We start from the raw sequence: 18,022 nt of genomic DNA, 5'->3' as shown, positions 1-18,022 counted from the left end.
GGGAGGACTGGGGGCACTATGCCGTTTGGGGGAGAGGGAGAGCAGACTTGCAGGCTCCTGTAGCCAGCTGTGCCTTCTGTCTGGGGTTCCACAGGAACTCCCCACCAGGCCTTTGCCGCATTGCCCCCCTCTACTTCTTGGGCTAGGTTAATGGGTTTCTATTTCTTGGAACCAAAAGAGCCTTGGTCAAGAAAGTGTTACCTCCCCCTCTGGACTGTGAGTTGCTTGAGGTCTTCCTTGTATCACCAGAATGTAGCTCAATGCACCAACGATGTTCAAAATCGACTTGTTGCATGGATGATGAGTCAACGAACAAACGGATGTGCCTACTGGTAAGAGATACAGGGCCTTGTTTGCCTGGCGGGCCTCCTGCCCCACCGTGTCTTTCTGATACAAAAGCCTCTTTCCCCTAATCACCGCAGCTCTGCTGCTTCGGTCTTCCAGCATCCCAACGTCCAGCTTTTGACGGGTGGCATTTCCCTGAAGTATTCTTTTTGCTTTAAAAATACTGGGTCTGGAACACTGGCATCTGAGGGGACGCAGATGCAGACAGGAGATACAAATAGGAGACGACACTTTCACCTTAACCGCATCTGCTCCAGAGGAAACCCCAGATGGCCCCCTGGACCTTTTCCTGAAGAAACATGGAAGAAGCAAAGCTGTATTTAGAGAGCTATAAGTATAGCTTTTATTTTTTTTTTAACCAACCCAACATTTCCACTGGCAACTGTCAACATAGCTTATGACATGAGCACTGTTTCTTTTTTAGTTATTTTTTTCTTAAAAAAATGTGTTTAAAATTAAACAGGTGTTTTTTAATTTCTCTTTTTTCCCTTAAAAAATGTATTTATGTCAATGCAGAAAGCCTAAAGATCTGTGGGCAGTTTTGTGAGGACTGTGTATTTGTGTGTGTGCGTGTGTGCGCACAAGCGTGTGTGTTTTAAAGCCAGGGCCTTTCCAAATTTGTTGGGAAAAGGTCTGTAGGCCATGGCAATCTCTTTTTCTATAAACCCAGTCTCCGTGGGATGATAGCAACTAAGATTCTTCTTTACTGGGGCAAGAAATAGCCCACAGGCTGGAAAAAGAGCTTCATGAGGTTTAAAAACAAGCAGGAATGTGGGAGAGATGAGAAATTCCAGTTCGTACCTTGTGAAAATGCTTTCGAACGTGACCTGAGGGTCCAGGAGAGGTGGAAGGAGCCCCTGGTTTTCGTATCAACCTCTCAGTTTTTGCATTACCTCAAGAAATACAGTCAGACCTCTTAGTGTGGCGCATTAGAAAGTGAGGGGTTGGTGAAGCTGACATTTCTCCGAAGCACTGACATTTTAAATACAATCGTTTCCCTCCAAGATCTCATGAGGTGGACAGCTCTTCTCCTCGGCCTCGGATCTGAAGCCAAAGATACTCAAGAAGCCATCTATGCCTTTTGTCTCCCCAGCTGCCCTTTGTCATCAGGTACCAATCCATTTCTGTCCCCTATCTCCCATGTGGAGGGTCTTCCTGCAGAAGGATAAACGTATAGACACGGCCACAGCCGGACAGACGGAATAAACTGGAAAGGGCACAGAAGGGAACCATGACCTTTTGTTTTAAAGTGGATTTCGACATAAGCATATAAAGCTCCTCCTGCCCCAGCGCCAGCCCCGGTTCTTCAGCGCTCCTCGTGGGTGTGCAAACACACTACCACCCGAACAACATCCCTCTCCCACTGAGAAGAAAAGCAGAGTGGGGTGGGGGGTGGAGGACGGGCTGGAGCCAAGAGACAGCTGTTACCCGGGAGAGGGGGTGGGGGAAGAGGGGGAGAGGGAAGACGGGAAGAGGGGCAGAAGGGGAGAGGGGGGAAGGAGGGAAGGGAGAGAGGAGAGGGAGAGGGGAGAGGGGCAGAGGGGGAGGCGGGAAGGAGGGAGGGGAGGGAGGAGAGGGGAGAGGGGGAGAGGGTGCGGCTGAGCGTCCTGCCTCTACCTGTCCGCTCCCGCCTTGGGTTCCCTCACAGCACCTTTGTTAACTGACTTCAGAAAGAAAAGACAAAACCAACAATGAGGACACCTGATGGGAAAGCGAGCACAGTAATGGCCACGATGACGGCGGCCTGGGGGGGGAAGGGGGGTTGGACTCACTTCCGCCCTCGCCAGCTGCGGCAGAGGGTGCGGAGGTGGCCAACCCGACGGACAGCGGGAGCCCGGCCCCCAGGGCAGCAGAGGGAGCAAAGGAATAATGGGAAGGCGGCGGAAGGGTCTGAGCCCCCTGTGGGTCAGGGACATGGGTGGGAAGATGCGGAGGAGGTGGATTTGTTGCTGTCGTGGTTTGTATTGAATTAAATACTTCGTAAAGTGGGTGTTTCCTCCACTCTGATTGGTTAAGACTCTGCCCTTTCAGTCCCACTGCGGGGGGGGGAGGGGGGCTGGGTCGGGGGTGGGGCTCCTGGGGCTCGAGTCCTGCCGCCGCCTCCGCGGGCTGCTCCCCGGCGAGGTCGCGGTGGCAAAGCGCCCTTCCCTTAGGAGAAGTCCGAGGCGTGTGCTGCGGAGGCCCCGCGCCGTGGCTCAGAAGCCCCTGATGTAGCAGTAGGCCTCCAGCGTGGCAAAGAGTATGTACAGGAGCCACAGGCTCACGAAGAGCCACGTCGTGGCCAGCTTGCAGCCGCGAGGGCCGCCCAGCTCCCCGCCCAGGTGCGGCCGCCGGCGGTACAGGAGCACGCTGATGCACACGAACGCGAAGATGGTGAAGAGGGTGACCGAGAAGGCCAGCGTGCCGGCGGACACGTAGAACGCCTGTCCCTGCAGGGCCCAGTAGATGGCGGCCACGGACCAGGCCAGACCGATGCCCAGGAAGACGTTGATGGCGTTGCTGCCTGTGACGTTGCCGATGGAGGCATCAGAATACGTATCTTGGATGGCGGCGGCTTTGCTGGCAAACATGTCTGGAAAAGGGAGAGACGGTGGGAGCTGCAGGGAGCCTGAGACGCGGAGGCTCCTCCCTCCACCCCCTCCCCCCATGTGTCCAAAAGGCAGCTGGGGCCCCAGGCCAAGCTCAGGAAGGAGAGGCAGGGGCTCTGCCATGAACGGGTTGTGTGACCTTGGACAGGTCACCTCACTCCTCCGGGCTTCAGGTTCCTCATCTGCTGGGGCCTGAATAAGGGCCTGTTGTTCCTGATATTTACTCAGGAGGTTTGCTGTTCCCTTTGGATTATTTTTTTCAATAAGGGGAGTTTGCTATCCCATGATGATCTGCCCAGGGAACCTCAGCATCCTGGGAAGCTGCTGAAGGTAAATGCCTGATTGTAACCATCACGTGGGGTATCAGCTCACGTAACACAGTCATGGGCAATGCCCTGGGACTTGGCATTGTGTTAGGGGCTGGATTTACGGGGACAGAGGACACGCCAGGGAACCATGAGGTATGCGCTCAAGGAAGACAGGGCTCTGCCTCTGTAGTTAGTATATGGGACACAGGGCCCTGCAAGCTGCTTGACTTTAGATGTTGGCGTGGATTGTAGGCATTGGAAGGGCTGTCAGGGACATCAAGCCACCCTTTGATTTCACAGGTAAAGGAAAATAAGGGTCAAGGAATCTACCCAAGGTCACACGGGCAGTTAACAAGGCATATGGCCCTAAAACCCTCATGGAAGGGCCCTTTGCATAGCACCACCCCAAAGAATTTCGGGCAAAGCCATGAAATCAGCTGGGTGCACCACCGCGTAACCTTTGTGAAGCCCCTAATGCTGCCAGCCACTCCCTGGGCCAACTGCAAGGACTTGGAAGTGTCCCAAGCTCTCTCCTTGCCCGCTTGTCCTGCCTCGCCTCCTTGTTGCCAATTTTCTCGGATCTCCCAGAGAAAACCTCTTGCCTGTTCTTGCCTATGACCTTGCTTTTCCGCCTCTGATCCTCTGCAATTTCTTCCCACGTGCGTTCCTTTTTCCCCTGTGGTAGTTCTGCTCCTTCCCCTCTGATAGTTCCAGTCCCTTGAGGCCTGGAGAACAGAGATCACAGGGCATCTCCCCCACAAAGCCTTCCGTGGATCATCCGTCTAACTTCCTACCACCTGACACATTTCCATGAGAGCCAAGCCTCTTGCACCACCAATGTACAAATAATCCCACTGCTCTGTGCTGGGGTTTGAGGACGCGGTTTTCCTGGAGTGTCATGTCAATTCAGTTACCCTCTAGGATTTATTCTCTTAGTCCAGGAAGGGTTTCCCTGGGTCCAGCCAGCAGAGTCCTGTCTAATGGGACTCAGCCTAACCCTCCTGGTGGAGGATGCTCGCTCTTCCTTGCTATGGTTAGCGAGAAGGCTCCCTGGCAGGAGCTCAGGCTCAGATGTCCTGGACACCCAGCTGAACTAAGTCAGGAGCCTGAGCTAACACAGCCCTCTGCGAGCTAACTGCTTGTCATTCCAGCCCAGCTTATATAAGCCTCTCTTGGAAGCCATCCACGACCCAGTCCAGCCCAGGTCCCCCTGTTCTATGCTTACACAGCACCTCTACTCTCTTGTCACTGAACTTACTGAGATGATTTTAATTACAGGAGTTGAGTGCAATTTCTGCCAGTAGCTGCTGAACTCCGCTCAGAGCGGGGAGTGCGCCTGCCCGCATCCCATGACAGCCTCAACGACTAGCACAGGACTGCCTCGGGCTCGGTAAATATCTGTCTGATGAATGAATAAATTCATGCCTGCTCTTGTTCGGCTTCGGATGTTTATAAGAAAAGAAAAGAATATGTAATTCATCACAGGAAAGGACAAGAGCTCACTAAGCTTCCTCTCCTGTCCCGCCAGGAGACAATTTGTACTCACAGGTGTCCTTCTAAGTGAGGAAGCCAAGAATGCTTGTGAACATTTCTATTGTGACATCTTCAAGTGGGCTAATCTTTAGTCTCGGCGGCTGCCAGAGACAAGTGGGAGAACAGTATCTATAGTCTTTGAATTACATTGTTTGTGGCCTTCATATCATGTGGAGGTTAAGAAAGTGGGCCACTCACGTGGGCGGTTGACTTAGCTCTGTGGGCCTCAGTTTTCTCGTTTGCCATGTGGGGGTAATAACGATCCCGCTTACCTAGGGTTTTGGTGAGCATTACAGAGAGGGAACCTGTAAACTGCGTAGCACACACAGTGCCCCACACATCAAAAGCGTTCAGGAAATGTTAGCTCTCGCTAGTAATCGTTTTCATTAATCCCTTTGGCTCCTGTGCACCTTCAGGGCAGAGGCTCTGTGAAGCTCAGATTCGAGAGAGTAAGGAAGATACTGAGGTAAAGTGGAGGGGTCCCTTGGACCTGGTAATAACCTCTTTGCGAACCCAGGCCCCCCTCACTCTTACCTGGCACAGAGGTGCCAAATGCCACAAAAACGACAGCGGTGACGGAGTCCTTGAGGCCAATGGTGCAGCCAAAGTGGGAGGCCAGGTCCCCGATTATGGCCGTGAGCGTGCCAATGATGAGAATGGACACGACGAAGCAGGCCCAGCCATGGCAGTACTCTGTGGGGGGCACGCAGGCAAACAGCACCTTCCAGAAGACCGTCAGGAAGTGCATGACGTAGTCAAAGCAGGACGGCAGCCGCTCCTCCCCGGACTCATCCTCATCCTCGTCCCCGGCTGCCGACCAGACAAAACAGGCCCCGGGGAAGGGCAGCGAGGTTAGACCCCCCCGTTCAGCAACAAGTCAAGTCAACGCACGCGGCAAGCATTATTAGCTGGCAGGAGACTGCAGCCCTCTCCCGGGCAGTGGCGTGGGCCAGGGCCTGGGCGCCAGACGACGGTGGGGGAAAGGGGAACCGAGTGGGGGTGCCCCACTGGTTAATGTGAACGCAGGGCACCCGGGAGGGTGGGAGGGAGAGGACGGGGGGAACAGGGAAAGAAGGGAGAAAGAGAGAGGCCGGCGGCGGGGGGGGGGGGGGGGGGCGGGCGGGAAACACGGGAAGGACAAGGCTATGAAGCAGAGAGGAGGGGGAAGCAGGCTGCGTCCAGTTGCCTGGGTGAAGAAAAGCGAAATCAGCCGCGTGTCCGCTCTTCACTGGACGAGGGCGGAGCGCCTCCCTAATGTTCCTGACATGCCTGCAGCAATAACCTCCCGGTTCTGGTTGCTATCTGTCCCGGGGCGGTGGGGGGGGGTGCGGCTGTCCTTCCAGATCATGTGGGCATACTAGAGACCTGGCGCCATCCTCCCGATAGCCCGTGGGACAGAGCAGGGCTGGGCCCCATTGTCCTTACCAGGAAATGGGGGCCAAGTTGCCCGCTCGGCAGTCCGGGAGGAGAGGGTGTGCTGAGGCCCCCTGGTACCTCGTCCAGGGCCACCTCTGTTATGTTTGACACGATCAGGGGAGGCTAGGGTTTTAAAGAGCAGGAGTTAGGGCGCTTGAGTTCCGGGTGCAGCTTTGCCGGGAAGAGGATTGGTAAGCTGAGGAAAATCACCTCTTATATCTGAGCCTCTGTTCCCTCGCTTGAGAAAGGAGGGGGTTCGCCTATAGGGTCGCCTATATTCTGTTTATTGTCCCTTTAGGGTCAAAGTAAGGTCATCAAAGGGGGACCTGGGGCGATCTGAGGCGGGCGATGTGAGATGTGGGGCAGCAGCTGCCGCGGCCACCCTCTCTTGCCGGCGGTACTTCTGCCCTGGCTCCCGGGCCTCAGGCACGGGACCCTGTGGTTGCTATGACAGCAAAGCCTCATGAAAGCAGACAAGGCCAGTGGAGCTGGGCAGTACGGGGAGGGCTCCGCGGTGCCAAGAGGCACTATGGGTGGTGGTGGAGAGACCTCATCTGGGGCCCTGGCTGTGTTCTGGGCCACCACTGAGGGAGCCTGTCAGGGAATGGCCAAGGAGAGGTCTTGAATCACCCAGGGTGGAGGTTTGTCAGTGTTAGTGCAGAGATTGTACAAACTGTGGACCCCCACATCTCTAATCAGAATAGTCCCCCAGTTTACAGAAAAGGAGGCCCAAAAAAGTGAGAGGAAGGAATGATGGAAACCAGAATTTAATGAGTTCCTGTTTGGTACCAGGCTCTACCATTCTGCTTTGCTGAGAACGGTCGAAATGGTTCCCTTTTTGAATGAGGAAATTGAGGTGGAGGGGGGGTAAATTGTCCCAGGTCACACGGGGGCGGCCAGGATTTGAAACCAGTGATAGCCATGCTCTTCTAGCTACCCCATGATTCTTTTCCAAAGTGACCTGGTAAAACAGTCCAAGAGCAAGGACTAGAGCTGGGACGCAGGGCCTGCCCAGAAATTGGCAGCTGCTGATGGGGCTGTGTTCTCCCTTCTCTGGCGTCGCCTGCTTCTCTCAGCAAGGCCGGTGCCTCTTACCTGCACTGACAGTGATGGCCTCCATGAATTGGTCCCTCCAGGAATGGGTCCCCACAACCATGGCCAGGTTTGTCTTCTTGATCAGTTTGTCCACCGTATTCTGTCAGGGAGATAAAAACTTGGAATCATGAGGTTAGAACGCTCAGAATTGTTGAGGAGTCTGGTGTTTCAAGGGAATGAAAGATGTCTTGCATTCCAGGTGTATCCACATGGGTCCTGGGAGTAATGGCCTTGGATGATATCTTCTGGGTCAGTCTTTCTATTTCTCTTTTCTTTGGTTGTGATGGTGGATATTGGATACTAAGAGCAATAAAATAGAGCATAACGGTAATGATGCCAATAAACCTTGCTCCAGAGTAGTAAATTTTAGAATCTTTGTTTTTAAAATACAGTTAAACAATAGTGATAATACATTGAGGGGCTTTATAGCCCATTTATTCCATTTGTTATGTTTCCTCCCAATATTCCTAGGATCTAAATGGCCAGCACTATTAGTTCCATGTTACAAATGGGGACACTGACACTGGGTGGGTAAGTGATTTGTTCAGTTTCAGCTTCACTATTCAGTGGTGAAACTGTAACAAAACTTCTACCTCCCACCGCATTACTCTATTATTCCATTAGATCTCATTTATGGCCTGACCTTGAACTCAAAGGACTCTTCAATGATGACCTCTAGTTTGGGGTGTTCGCCCAGTACTGGCTTTCCCATTTCTGCTATCCTCTTGGCTTCCTCTTCCTCCACAGTCAGCTTTCTGTCTGTCACCTCTGCAACAAAACAAAATCAGACTAGCTTTAGCACATTCACCACTCCCTAGGAGTCTAAAGCTCAGAGTATAAGGCAGGGGCAGTGGGCACAAAGCAAACTTCTCTCGAGAGTAAGGACTTCAGGTATTTTTTAGTGCCCCTTTCTATAATGTGCTAAACGTTTTATGACCGTCAGACCCTGGGAGGGTCCCCTGAGGGCCTGGAACAAGCATTCCTATTTCCATTTTGTAACTGGGTGAGCAAGCTGACCCAAAGACCTTCCAAGAAGTAGCACCTACTGAAGTCCCCAAGTCATCTGGTGAGATATTGGAGAGTTGGGCACAAAAGCATTTAACAACTTTGAATTGTCGGGCTGGACTGTTCAACTACTTGATATAAAAGTTCTTGGAGGTCAGAACCACAAGTTAATCCAAAGGATATGTCTACTGGTCCCCCCCATTAACATCTGTTTCCAACACCGTTCGGACTGTGCCCTCTATAGAGGAGAAAGGAGGAATATCTACACTCCATACAAGTGAATGTTATCCCCACAGTGAGAAACTTGCAAGATTTCCTGATTTTCCAATGAAAGATCCCCAGGATTTCTGTAGGAACCAGGCACATTTCTTCTGGAACAGAAATACTCGTTCAATCAAAACCAAAAGGAAGCTCTTCCTTTACTTTTTTTTTGAGGCATTCCCTGTGTCCCTCAGCATCTTGACTCATTTACCAGAGGTCCCTTCTCAGGTTGAATGGTGGGGAAATTTTTCCATTTCAACTGGTGAGTCCATTTTAAGACCACTTCACCATGAAGACATGTTTTCTGGATTAAAGTGAAATAGAGATTGAATCTTTTTATTCCCCTTTGATTAGAAAATTGCTCTTGGCAGCCTGTTTCTTTCAGAGATCATTTAAACATCTTTCCTTCCAAGTCCACATTCTTACATGCAATTAATTCTTTTATTCAGTTCCTTAATTGCTTTCATTCCACACAGTGAATCTCCTATGGGAATCCTTTAGTCCTTGGATAATCTCAAGGACAAAGTGGGTCAGAGGCCAAGGAGGTCTTCTTTTCTCTCTAACTTGGGAACCGGTGAAGTGTAGGGACAGGTGAGACTCGAGCTCTTGAAGTTGCAAGGAAAGGAATTCACTGGAAAGACGATAAGCCAAGAGTGTAAGTTACCAGAGAGGCTGTTTTATATAAGGATTTTCTTAGTTGTCCTGAATGAAGACGGGAAGAAAGTATGCGGAGGATTCCTGAGCTGGCTGTTTCACTCAGTGCTTCGCGCACCAAATACAGAGGGCAATCCCAAAACGTTTGGGAGCTGTCCCTGGTGCTGTCCTCCTGCTAGTGTTGGTGACAGCTTTCAGAAGCAATTATTTCTCAAGGATCAAAGTCCTGTCTATTTCTAAGTAAGCAGACACCCTTTAGCAGCCTAACTTTATTCAAGCCATTGATTCTGAGTCTTATTAGTTAATTATGAAGGTAAATCCGGGTACACCTAGGGTTCTGGCTATAAAGTCAGTGATCCTAGAAGCCAGACTGCAAGCCACTCTGAGAAAAAGCCTTTAGAAAAAGACTCATCGATTCTTTAAAAGCAAGGGTACTTTTTTCCTCTGCTTGTAGGTTTTGGCACCCTATCATAATGGCTATCCTAGCAATGAGAGTATTATTCTACTCCTCCCTCCCCGATGCCCCCGTGTCATACTTTACATGTGCCTAAAGAACTTTATACCAGTATAATGAGCTCTCCAGTGACATATAAATGTACCTGTCTAACCCCTTGTCCAGCTATCAGTCTGGCACTATATCCACCTGGCAGGATATTGATCTACCTACTGACCTGTCCACCCCTGTGGTGACAGTCAGTTTTTCCATCTAGCTTTTTGCAAAAATCTCTTTGACAAATACCAATCCTCTATCTTTGGATCTCCCACAGCCCCACAGAGGTACTCCATATATAGCGGTTAAGTGATTGATTCACATGCCTTTAAATCAACTCTGATTTAGTGTCTTGGTTTGGTAGAAATTCCTGCCTTTTTCTATCTTTGGTAATGATCATTCTTTTACATTCAAATTAATTTCTTGAGAGAGTGAAAAGTCTCAAATCTAAAAGTCCACAATGATTGTGATAGCTTGTTTATGTAACTCCTCAGAATTTCAAGCGAAGGGAATAAATGATAGGTGATTTTGATATTTGGACTGACTGAAGAAACTCTCAGACCTCAGAAAAGGGGGGAGGGGTGCAGAGAGAGAGAAAGAGAGAGAATATGAATAGGATGAAAGATTGAGCAAATATTGGAAGAACAAAGAGCTTGCCAGGCCAGACAAGAATAGATTGCTGGGAATGCTCTACAGGCATCCTCAGAAAGAAACGGGGCAACGCAGCTAGTGCGCTCACTCCCAGGTCCCTGAACTTGGTGGTGTAGCTCAGAATGAACATATTTACTCTCTGTCTTTCACCGCCAGGCATTGTTAATCATGTCTGCCTGTCTGCTCAGGAAAATCCAAACAAGAATTAGAAATTTCCAGTGAATTTAAAGTCTACCCATGGGCCCCTAGATTAAAAGTCTACAGACTGAAAGATTTAGAAAATGATACCTTCTTTTCCTATTTCAGCTTTTATTGGTATTTTTGCAAATATGTTAAAAGTACAAGAAAGCCCAAATTAAATCACAATCTTTGTTTTGTGTATATATGCGTGTGGCTGGTGGTGGGGGTGGGTAGAAGCAAGAGTTGGAAGCCCAAATACCTCTTCAGGCAAGAAGGTAAGTGAAGTAGAGAAGGAATTCCTAATGCTATGGCATTAATACCCTGGGGGAATAGTGGAATGTATGGGGTCAGAGGTAGTTCTTATCCTGTTGGTACAAAGAGGAAGCAAATGGCCAAGGAAGCTGGAGTCCCTTTTTTTTTTTTTCAGAAAGAAAAAAATGTAGGCTTTACCTATTTTTACTGTTGTTGTTTAAAGGCTCCAAGGAGGAGTTCTTAATATATATATTGCCCCTTCTCAAAACCAGGGTTCAGCCTATATGTAATTTTGAATACCAGTGAATTCTGTAAGACGTTTTGCCTCTCAAATGCTCCTAAAATTTGTTATATGTTCAAAGAGCTGATGAATTTAAAGTGTTATTTTAACTTATATTGAGACATCTTGTATAGCTCACTCTGCCTGCACTGAGAGTTATAGTATTGCTGATATGCTGGAAATGCTTTCCTTTCTGCTCACAAAGTTGGATGTTGTTTATGATTTCATTCCACTGATGCAAGCATACTCTCAAAGAAGGTGTACATCCTACAACAGAACCTAGATTCTGCATGAGAATACATCCAAAATAAATTCTCCCAAATTTCTATTTCCAGCCAGATAATTGTCCCCACCACCCATAATATCCTAATTCTTCTTCATGTTCGTGACACATGTGACTTCAATGACAAATGAACAAAAGTTCTAGCAACTTAGGTCTCAGCTGTAATGAGATGGAAGATCTCTAGGATCAGTAAAATTCCAGATTTTTCAAAAATTGCTTTTCATGTTCTCACAGCAGCTCCTGATTATTTTCCCCTGGTGCCTTCAAGATCAAAGTATTTTCTTTCAAATCCCATCATGATCCCATTAGGAGATTCAGCCCAGACTCTCATCCTTTCTTGCCCTACAACATGAGATGACAGATGAACTAAAACTCAGGAGAAGTCTATGACCCACTGTCTGTTTGGTAAGTTTCAACTCTCTTCCTGGTCCCAGAGAGGACCAGCTCTGCCTTTACCCACATCCGCTGACAGAAGTGGTGCTCAAAGAATTGTCTACTTCCTCACAATTACTTCAAGTGGGGAAATAAACCTCTCAGTCCTTAGGAGAACTTGTCAGGTTAGCTTGAGCCCGCAGTTCCTATTAAATCAAAGGACATTGGTCTTAAACTAAATAATGGCACTGGCGAGAAGTAGAAAAGAGGGGGCAAGACACCTCTTACCTGGAGACAACAGGAGCGCTGTTTGCAAATGGGTACCAGACAAGGGGAAGAAAGAAAAGGAAAGAGCATTAAGGTCCCATCTTGAAAGTATCCCCAGGCTTTGTGGTTGCAGCAGGATAAGGAAAGCAGTGAGCTTAGTGGGTGAGAGCTTTGCAGCCACATGCAAAAGGCAGCATTTAGGGCATGCACAGCAGCAGCAAGAAGTATAAGCCACTGGAGGGACTGCTGAGCAGCAGAGCCCTGCAGCCTGACTTTCCCCACACCTTTCCTACAGGTCTGGGGGCAAGGGGAAGAGGAATGAGGATGGGGAATCCATGTGAGCGGAGCAGAGACAGAGTTGGTCATTCGTGATCTTCTAAGAAATCAGGTTATCATATCCATTCTGTAAAGGAATGAGGATCCAGTTACCATGAAAACTGTAGAGTGTTGCTGCCTTATCAGGGGGGCATATGACCCTGGGGCTTGAGTAGGAATTCAGGGTCCTGAGCAGTGGCCTACAACAGTGGAACAGTACTCAGTCCTGTGTCTTCCATTCCTGACCTTATAACCAGATCGGGCTTAGCTTCCCAGTGCCCATAAAACTTCCATGGCCACAAATAGCTTCCTAGCTACCACGTTGGCTGGAACTTTGAGTTCTGCAAAATGTTTTCTTTGAATGGTTTATCTTTTTATAGATACAGCCTAGAGGTTAGGGTAGTACCATTTTGTATTACCTGTGCCTAGCAAAGTCACCACAAGTAGTAGGGGTTCAATTGAGGTTTGTTTTTTGCCACCTATTTTGGCAATTGTATTTTTTGTAGATCCTGTGGGGCTGTATCTCTGGATGGTGGTGTTTTTGTTCCAGAAAGGACAGGTTAACTAGGGTCCAGGTATTCTGGACCAGAGAAACTGTCATACAGAAAGCTATTTGTAGATGGGAGATGACAAATGATAAGGCCCCTACATGGACTGGGAAGCTGAGTTAGACGTACCTAACGCAGGGCATTCCTAGCTCCCGAATTTGGACTTATGCTAAAAAATTCTTGTGACATACCACATTTTCCTCTCAGTGGTGTCTCAGTACGGCCCCACACTCCCTGGCTCTTGTCAAATAAAAGTCTGGTAACATCCCACCACATCCTCCTGGTACAGCTGGTGACTGACGGTGCCGAGGAAGGAGCGGGGGTGGTGTCTGTGAATTGTTTCTTCTAAAAATCTCTAGGAATGCAACTTGGGCCAGTGATCCACCATCTCACAGTCACAACCACTGAAGACACGTGGACTGAGAATTTTTATGGTATATAAGCAGAGCAAACAGCAGTCAACTTTTTCTGGTTTCTCCCGTATGGAATTCCAAGGGGTAATTGAGTGAATCTCCTTGCTACATTGAGATGGATAGGTAGACAGACAGATAGCGAGAGAGCTTGTTCATTCTGCTCCTTCTATGGATCTGTACAGAAGCAGAACCCTTCCTGGCCCTCAAGCTCCAGGGGAAACCAGAAACCCGAACACATCAGTGAGCCCAGGTAGGCCAGACAAGGGGTAGCTCTTCCAAAAGGGTCCCTGCTGTCCTGGTTTTCACTCAGAAGTCCCTCCCAACCCAGGATCATCTCTATCACAGTGAGAGGGCTTGCAGTCAGCTGGAATCGTACCATTATCTGGCCATTGTCTATATGAATTTGAGACTTTCCACTTAACAGTTATAGATGGGTCAGCGAGATCCAGATAGGCCAATTCTGAGTGACATAATACCTCCAGGGTGTTTTTCCTGCTGCTGCTGATGAGAGAATCTGCAGCTGAGTTTTCCCCTGTATTGATCCCCAGGGTCAGGTGAGCATCATTTATCCCTGCTCGGATACCCCAGGGACATACAGGAAATAGCATAGCTCTGTGAGTAACTGGAAGCATCTGGGCAGCCTGTCAGGGTGAGCCCACTGATGTGGTAAGAGGGGCCACAGACAGGGGGAGAGTGCTTTCCTTTCCACATGAGGCTCCAACTGTCCAGCCCCAACAGCCTTGACCATGCTGCTCGGTGTTGCCCTCCAATGTCTACTTCTGGACTAGAGCACTTACTCTACACCAGAGCAACCATGTTTCCTATTCATCCTCCCTTTTCCCTCCTCTAGCTTATCCAGAGCATTTAATCTCACCTCTAAAGTCTGTTTTGTTTGCCAAGAATAGAATCTGCTATTTCAAATACAGTCCTTTTTTTTTTTCGGTAACGCAATTGTCATTTTGACCATGCAAAGTCTATGCTGTTCTGAATGCCTAAGACTCTCCCATGCAGCAGTGATCATGAAGAGACAGCTTCTCACTCTGAGAACAGTGGGGGATTCTGAAAATCAGGATGGGTTTTCATTTGATTCTGAGTCTAGACACTCAGGCTGTATGACCTTTCACCTTATGGTCTAATGCCAAAATATGGGAAGATGTGAAGAAACTGAAAACACACAATAGACCAGGAGGTCAGGAAATGCACATATTTCCTATTGGCACCTTCCAACTTGGCATCTTGGTCACTGGGAAGACCTGGAGGATCCTCGCCTTCTCACATACTCACTCCCTAGGACGAGGCTCCACTAGGACTTTGCTGACATCTCCTTGGACAGAGTTCAGGGCAAAAAAAAAAAAAAAAAAAGGTGGCGGGGGGAGTAGCCAAAGGCATTTGCATTTGGTCAAGTCTCTTGAAGAATGCAAGGTGTATCCTAGGTCACTCCCTGTCCTGCTGTTGATCAGGTTTTATTGGGGGGGCAGAAAAAAAAAGGGAGGCCTCTTTACTGGTGGAATAAAGTCACGGATGGACTTTTAACCCATTCTTTTTGTCTGGAGCCACTGCCTTCTTTCCATCTACCCTGAATGATCTTTTGTGCTGCTTTCATTTGCACCTACGTGGCAGAGACTATGGAAATTGATAAAGCTAGTTTACAATGGCCTTAGGTGTCTGCTGCATCCAATCAATCATTAAGAGGAAGAGTAAATGCACAAAGGAGGTGGGAATGAGGTAGGGCAGGTGTTGAGACAACTTCTGAGAATATTCTCGGTGGTTTGGCAGAAACACAATCTAAACAATAGAACTAGAGACTTTTTCCCCCACACTCTGGCGGTCAGGCTCGTGGCGACATCCTATCAGGTGGCAAGGAGAGGATGAGTAATGGAAGATGGAGAGGGCTTTTGCTTCTGGAACACTAGGCATGTCCAGACCTGGGTGGACACAGAACTGGTCAGATCTGCAGAGAGAGTCCCCAGAAGACATTGAGAACTGATCAGTCATACCTGTCGATAAGACTTTAGGATAGTTGCTGAATCTTTTAGATCTGTCCTTGAATGAAAGACTTTATGCTGCTCTTTTTCATGTGAATGTGAAGTAGTTGCAGAATAATCACCCTTTTTTGACAAACAAATGGGTCTCACTGTTCCATTCTCCATGAGGCTCCCAGAAGCATATCTCTCCTGAAGGGGAGTGTGAATGTCCTTCTCTTGATATTTCCCAAGAGCACCTTTTCCATTCCCGCATATATTCCTCCAACACTTTCGAAGTAGTGGTTTCCACTCATTTTTCTTCAAGGGAAGAAATCTTTCCTTACATCTTCCTTGGTCGCCACATAATCAGTCCCTTAGGAATGGAACCCTAGCAGGTATCCCAAGATGCATGTCTTGAGGAAGGGAGGAGATGAGGCCACTCCTGTGGTGTGGGATGAGGGTTATCTTGGGATCTGGGTGATATGTCTACTTGCAGATGCCAAGCAAAGGCAGGCTTCTGTGAACTGTGTTGTTTCTCAGGGATCAACACCAACTACACCATTTAGAGGCCCTTCTCCTATCAGAAAACCCGTAAGCCGTAAGTCAATACTCTGGGCCCGCCCAATGTCAGTCCTTTTCCAGGGCCCTCTGGCTGGGGAGATTCCCATATCTGGAATTATTTCCTTCCTTTTGCAGACTCCCAATTTTCCGCTTTAGGGATTGCATGGTCCTAAAGCAACCTGAATAAAGTTCCCTCCTTTGGGCTTGGAATAAAGGTAGAATGAGATGGGCTGGATGTCAAGGGGAGGAAGAATAGTTCAGGACTCCAGATCATATGACTACCTCAGACTCCAGCTCTGTCTCAGAGAGGTCTCAGAAGCTGTGGCCTCTGACATTTGGTATACCTTTTCATACTATGGTCTCCCCAGCTGTGAAATAGTCAGATAAAACACTTACCTCCATGAAGGGCAGAGGGACCTATGAACCACTCTGCAAGTGAATAACCTGCCAAGCACTCAAGGATGGTTGGGGAATGCAGCAGAAAATTGTCAAAGCGTCATTGCAACATGGGCCCCGGCCCCCACCCCAGACCCTTCCCCCATTCAATCCAGGCTCGAGGGTGAGGGGTGGGAGGGCAAGAAGGCAGGGAAGGGGTACAGACATGCATGGCATCACATTCCTTTCTTTTTCTTCTCCTCCCCACCCACCAAGGAGTTTCCACATTTACAGGGTCCATGTATGTGTGGGGGCTGTGGGGGAGAGTGCAAGGGACAGTGGTGATCGGATCACTGGAGCACAAGGTGGAAGGAAGTAATTCAGTAGGGTAATGAGAAGTTGAGGCTGCAGCGCTGTCCAGAAGGTGAGAAAGGAGGATTGGGGAATCAGCTTAGGCTAAGAAGGCAGAGATGACACCGAAACAGGGTGAGAGCGAGAATACAGGAGGGAAAAGAATAAAAAAGTCCATTGGTCAAAAAGAGGAAAAAGGAAAAGGGAAGAAAATGGGGGGAGAAAAAACAGAGTTGCTTTTTGTTGCCGTTGCTTTTCAGTTTAAATTTTTCTCTTTCTTTTTGTTGTTGTTTTATTTTGTTTTGTTTTTTAAAGAATCTCACACCTGATATTCCACGTTCCATCCATTTCGGTTCACCAAGGACAATGAAGAAATTCTCTTGCCTTTCGTATTCCTCCTCATCTACTATTTTAACCCTTATGGTTTTCCTGTAGGGACAACAAGAGAGAGAGTGTGTCGACTGGGTCGGTAGATTGGTTGGTCACTTGGAGCACAGCCTTTAAAATCATTCCCCATCACTCCTGGCGCATGCAGCCCGGTCCCGCCATGGTGGCATTTGACAGGACTATGGTGGATTGTATTTTTCTCATATAAAAAAACGGTCTCAGCTTTTCCTGTCTCCTTGGTCGTAGTTTCCTTATGGGTGTGAAGGAAAGGGAGCCAGGAGGCCAGGAAAAGTGGGCAAAGGGAGGGTTCCGGGAGGACAGGAGGGAAGGGGGAAGGACAAGGGGGGGGCTGGTGGGGAGCAGTCAGTTTAGATCCTGCCGATGGTTAGTAGGAAGTGAGTTGGGCAGCACATTCCACTGGGTGTCACATGGTAACTGGCATTTCTTCGGGAAGCAGGTAAACTACCGGCCCATTAGGAATGATCCAGGGCCCTTCTCCAACAGGAAATATGCCAATAGTACCTAGCTAGGGGCTCATTTCCCTTCCTGTGTCTACACTCACTTCTTATGTGAGCCTCATAAAGAAAACTTTAAAAGTAAAGTATTTATCAGGAAGGGAAACGAGAGAGAGAGAGAAAGGAAGGCAGAATTCTAATATCTTTGTCATTCTTGATCTCAGGGCTTTGGCGTTGGAAACTAAAATAAGTATGTATTAACCACAGTATGACACAGGACTCCTTTAATGTTTACAGCGGATGTACGCCTAGGAATATGTAAAGAAAATTATATGTCATCAAATTCTAAATCACCTCTGTACTTCTATCATATAGGACTGATATGTCCCAAAGCTGGCTTCCTTAAATGCTGATTAGCTGGGGACTGGGGGAAATGGTGAAGGAGGTCTTTGTTCATTTCTGGGCATCTCAACAAAGCACAGTGTTTTAAAAACAAATCATCCAGGGAAGCAAAGTTTCCTTGAAAATCACTCCCCTCCAGAGACTGGCATCTGAGGCTGGCTCAGGCCAATTGTCACTGGAGAAGTTGCTGTGGGGGCCTGGATCATCCCCCTCTTAGTCCTTCATGGAACCATGGTGGGGTTGGCAGGTCCCGGTAGTGAGCCATGATTTT

General features: G+C 48.6%; 1 protein-coding gene across 5 annotated transcripts in view; it reads right to left on the bottom strand.

Annotated features, from left to right (window-relative positions):
* Positions 1-436: 436 nt before the first annotated feature.
* The window catches only part of SLC8A3 (solute carrier family 8 member A3), a 132,047-nt gene continuing 114,461 nt past the window's right edge, over positions 437-18,022 (bottom strand). The window contains exons 2-8 of one of the 5 annotated variants that reach the window (XR_003515529.1): positions 16,833-16,936; positions 12,002-12,019; positions 7,929-8,053; positions 7,286-7,385; positions 5,309-5,584; positions 1,147-2,917; positions 437-634 (exon numbers count right to left, since the gene is read on the bottom strand). Coding sequence is in view for 4 of the 5 variants with exons in the window: in XM_027568791.1 (XP_027424592.1) it covers positions 2,541-2,917; positions 5,309-5,584; positions 7,286-7,385; positions 7,929-8,053; positions 12,002-12,019; positions 16,833-16,936 (1,000 nt within the window). In the remaining variant the exon portion in view is untranslated. Of the gene's footprint in view, positions 635-676; positions 2,918-5,308; positions 5,585-7,285; positions 7,386-7,928; positions 8,054-12,001; positions 12,020-16,832; positions 16,937-18,022 lie in introns of those variants that run through there. The other 4 variants (XM_027568791.1, XM_027568792.1, XM_027568794.1 and 1 more) reach the window with 4 other exon arrangements.

This window comes from Zalophus californianus, chromosome 6 (genome assembly GCF_009762305.2).
Source record: "Zalophus californianus isolate mZalCal1 chromosome 6, mZalCal1.pri.v2, whole genome shotgun sequence".
NCBI classification, from domain to species: domain Eukaryota; kingdom Metazoa; phylum Chordata; class Mammalia; order Carnivora; family Otariidae; genus Zalophus; species Zalophus californianus.
The sequence above is the reverse complement of the archived record's forward strand: the minus strand, read 5'-3'. Positions and strand labels throughout refer to the sequence as shown.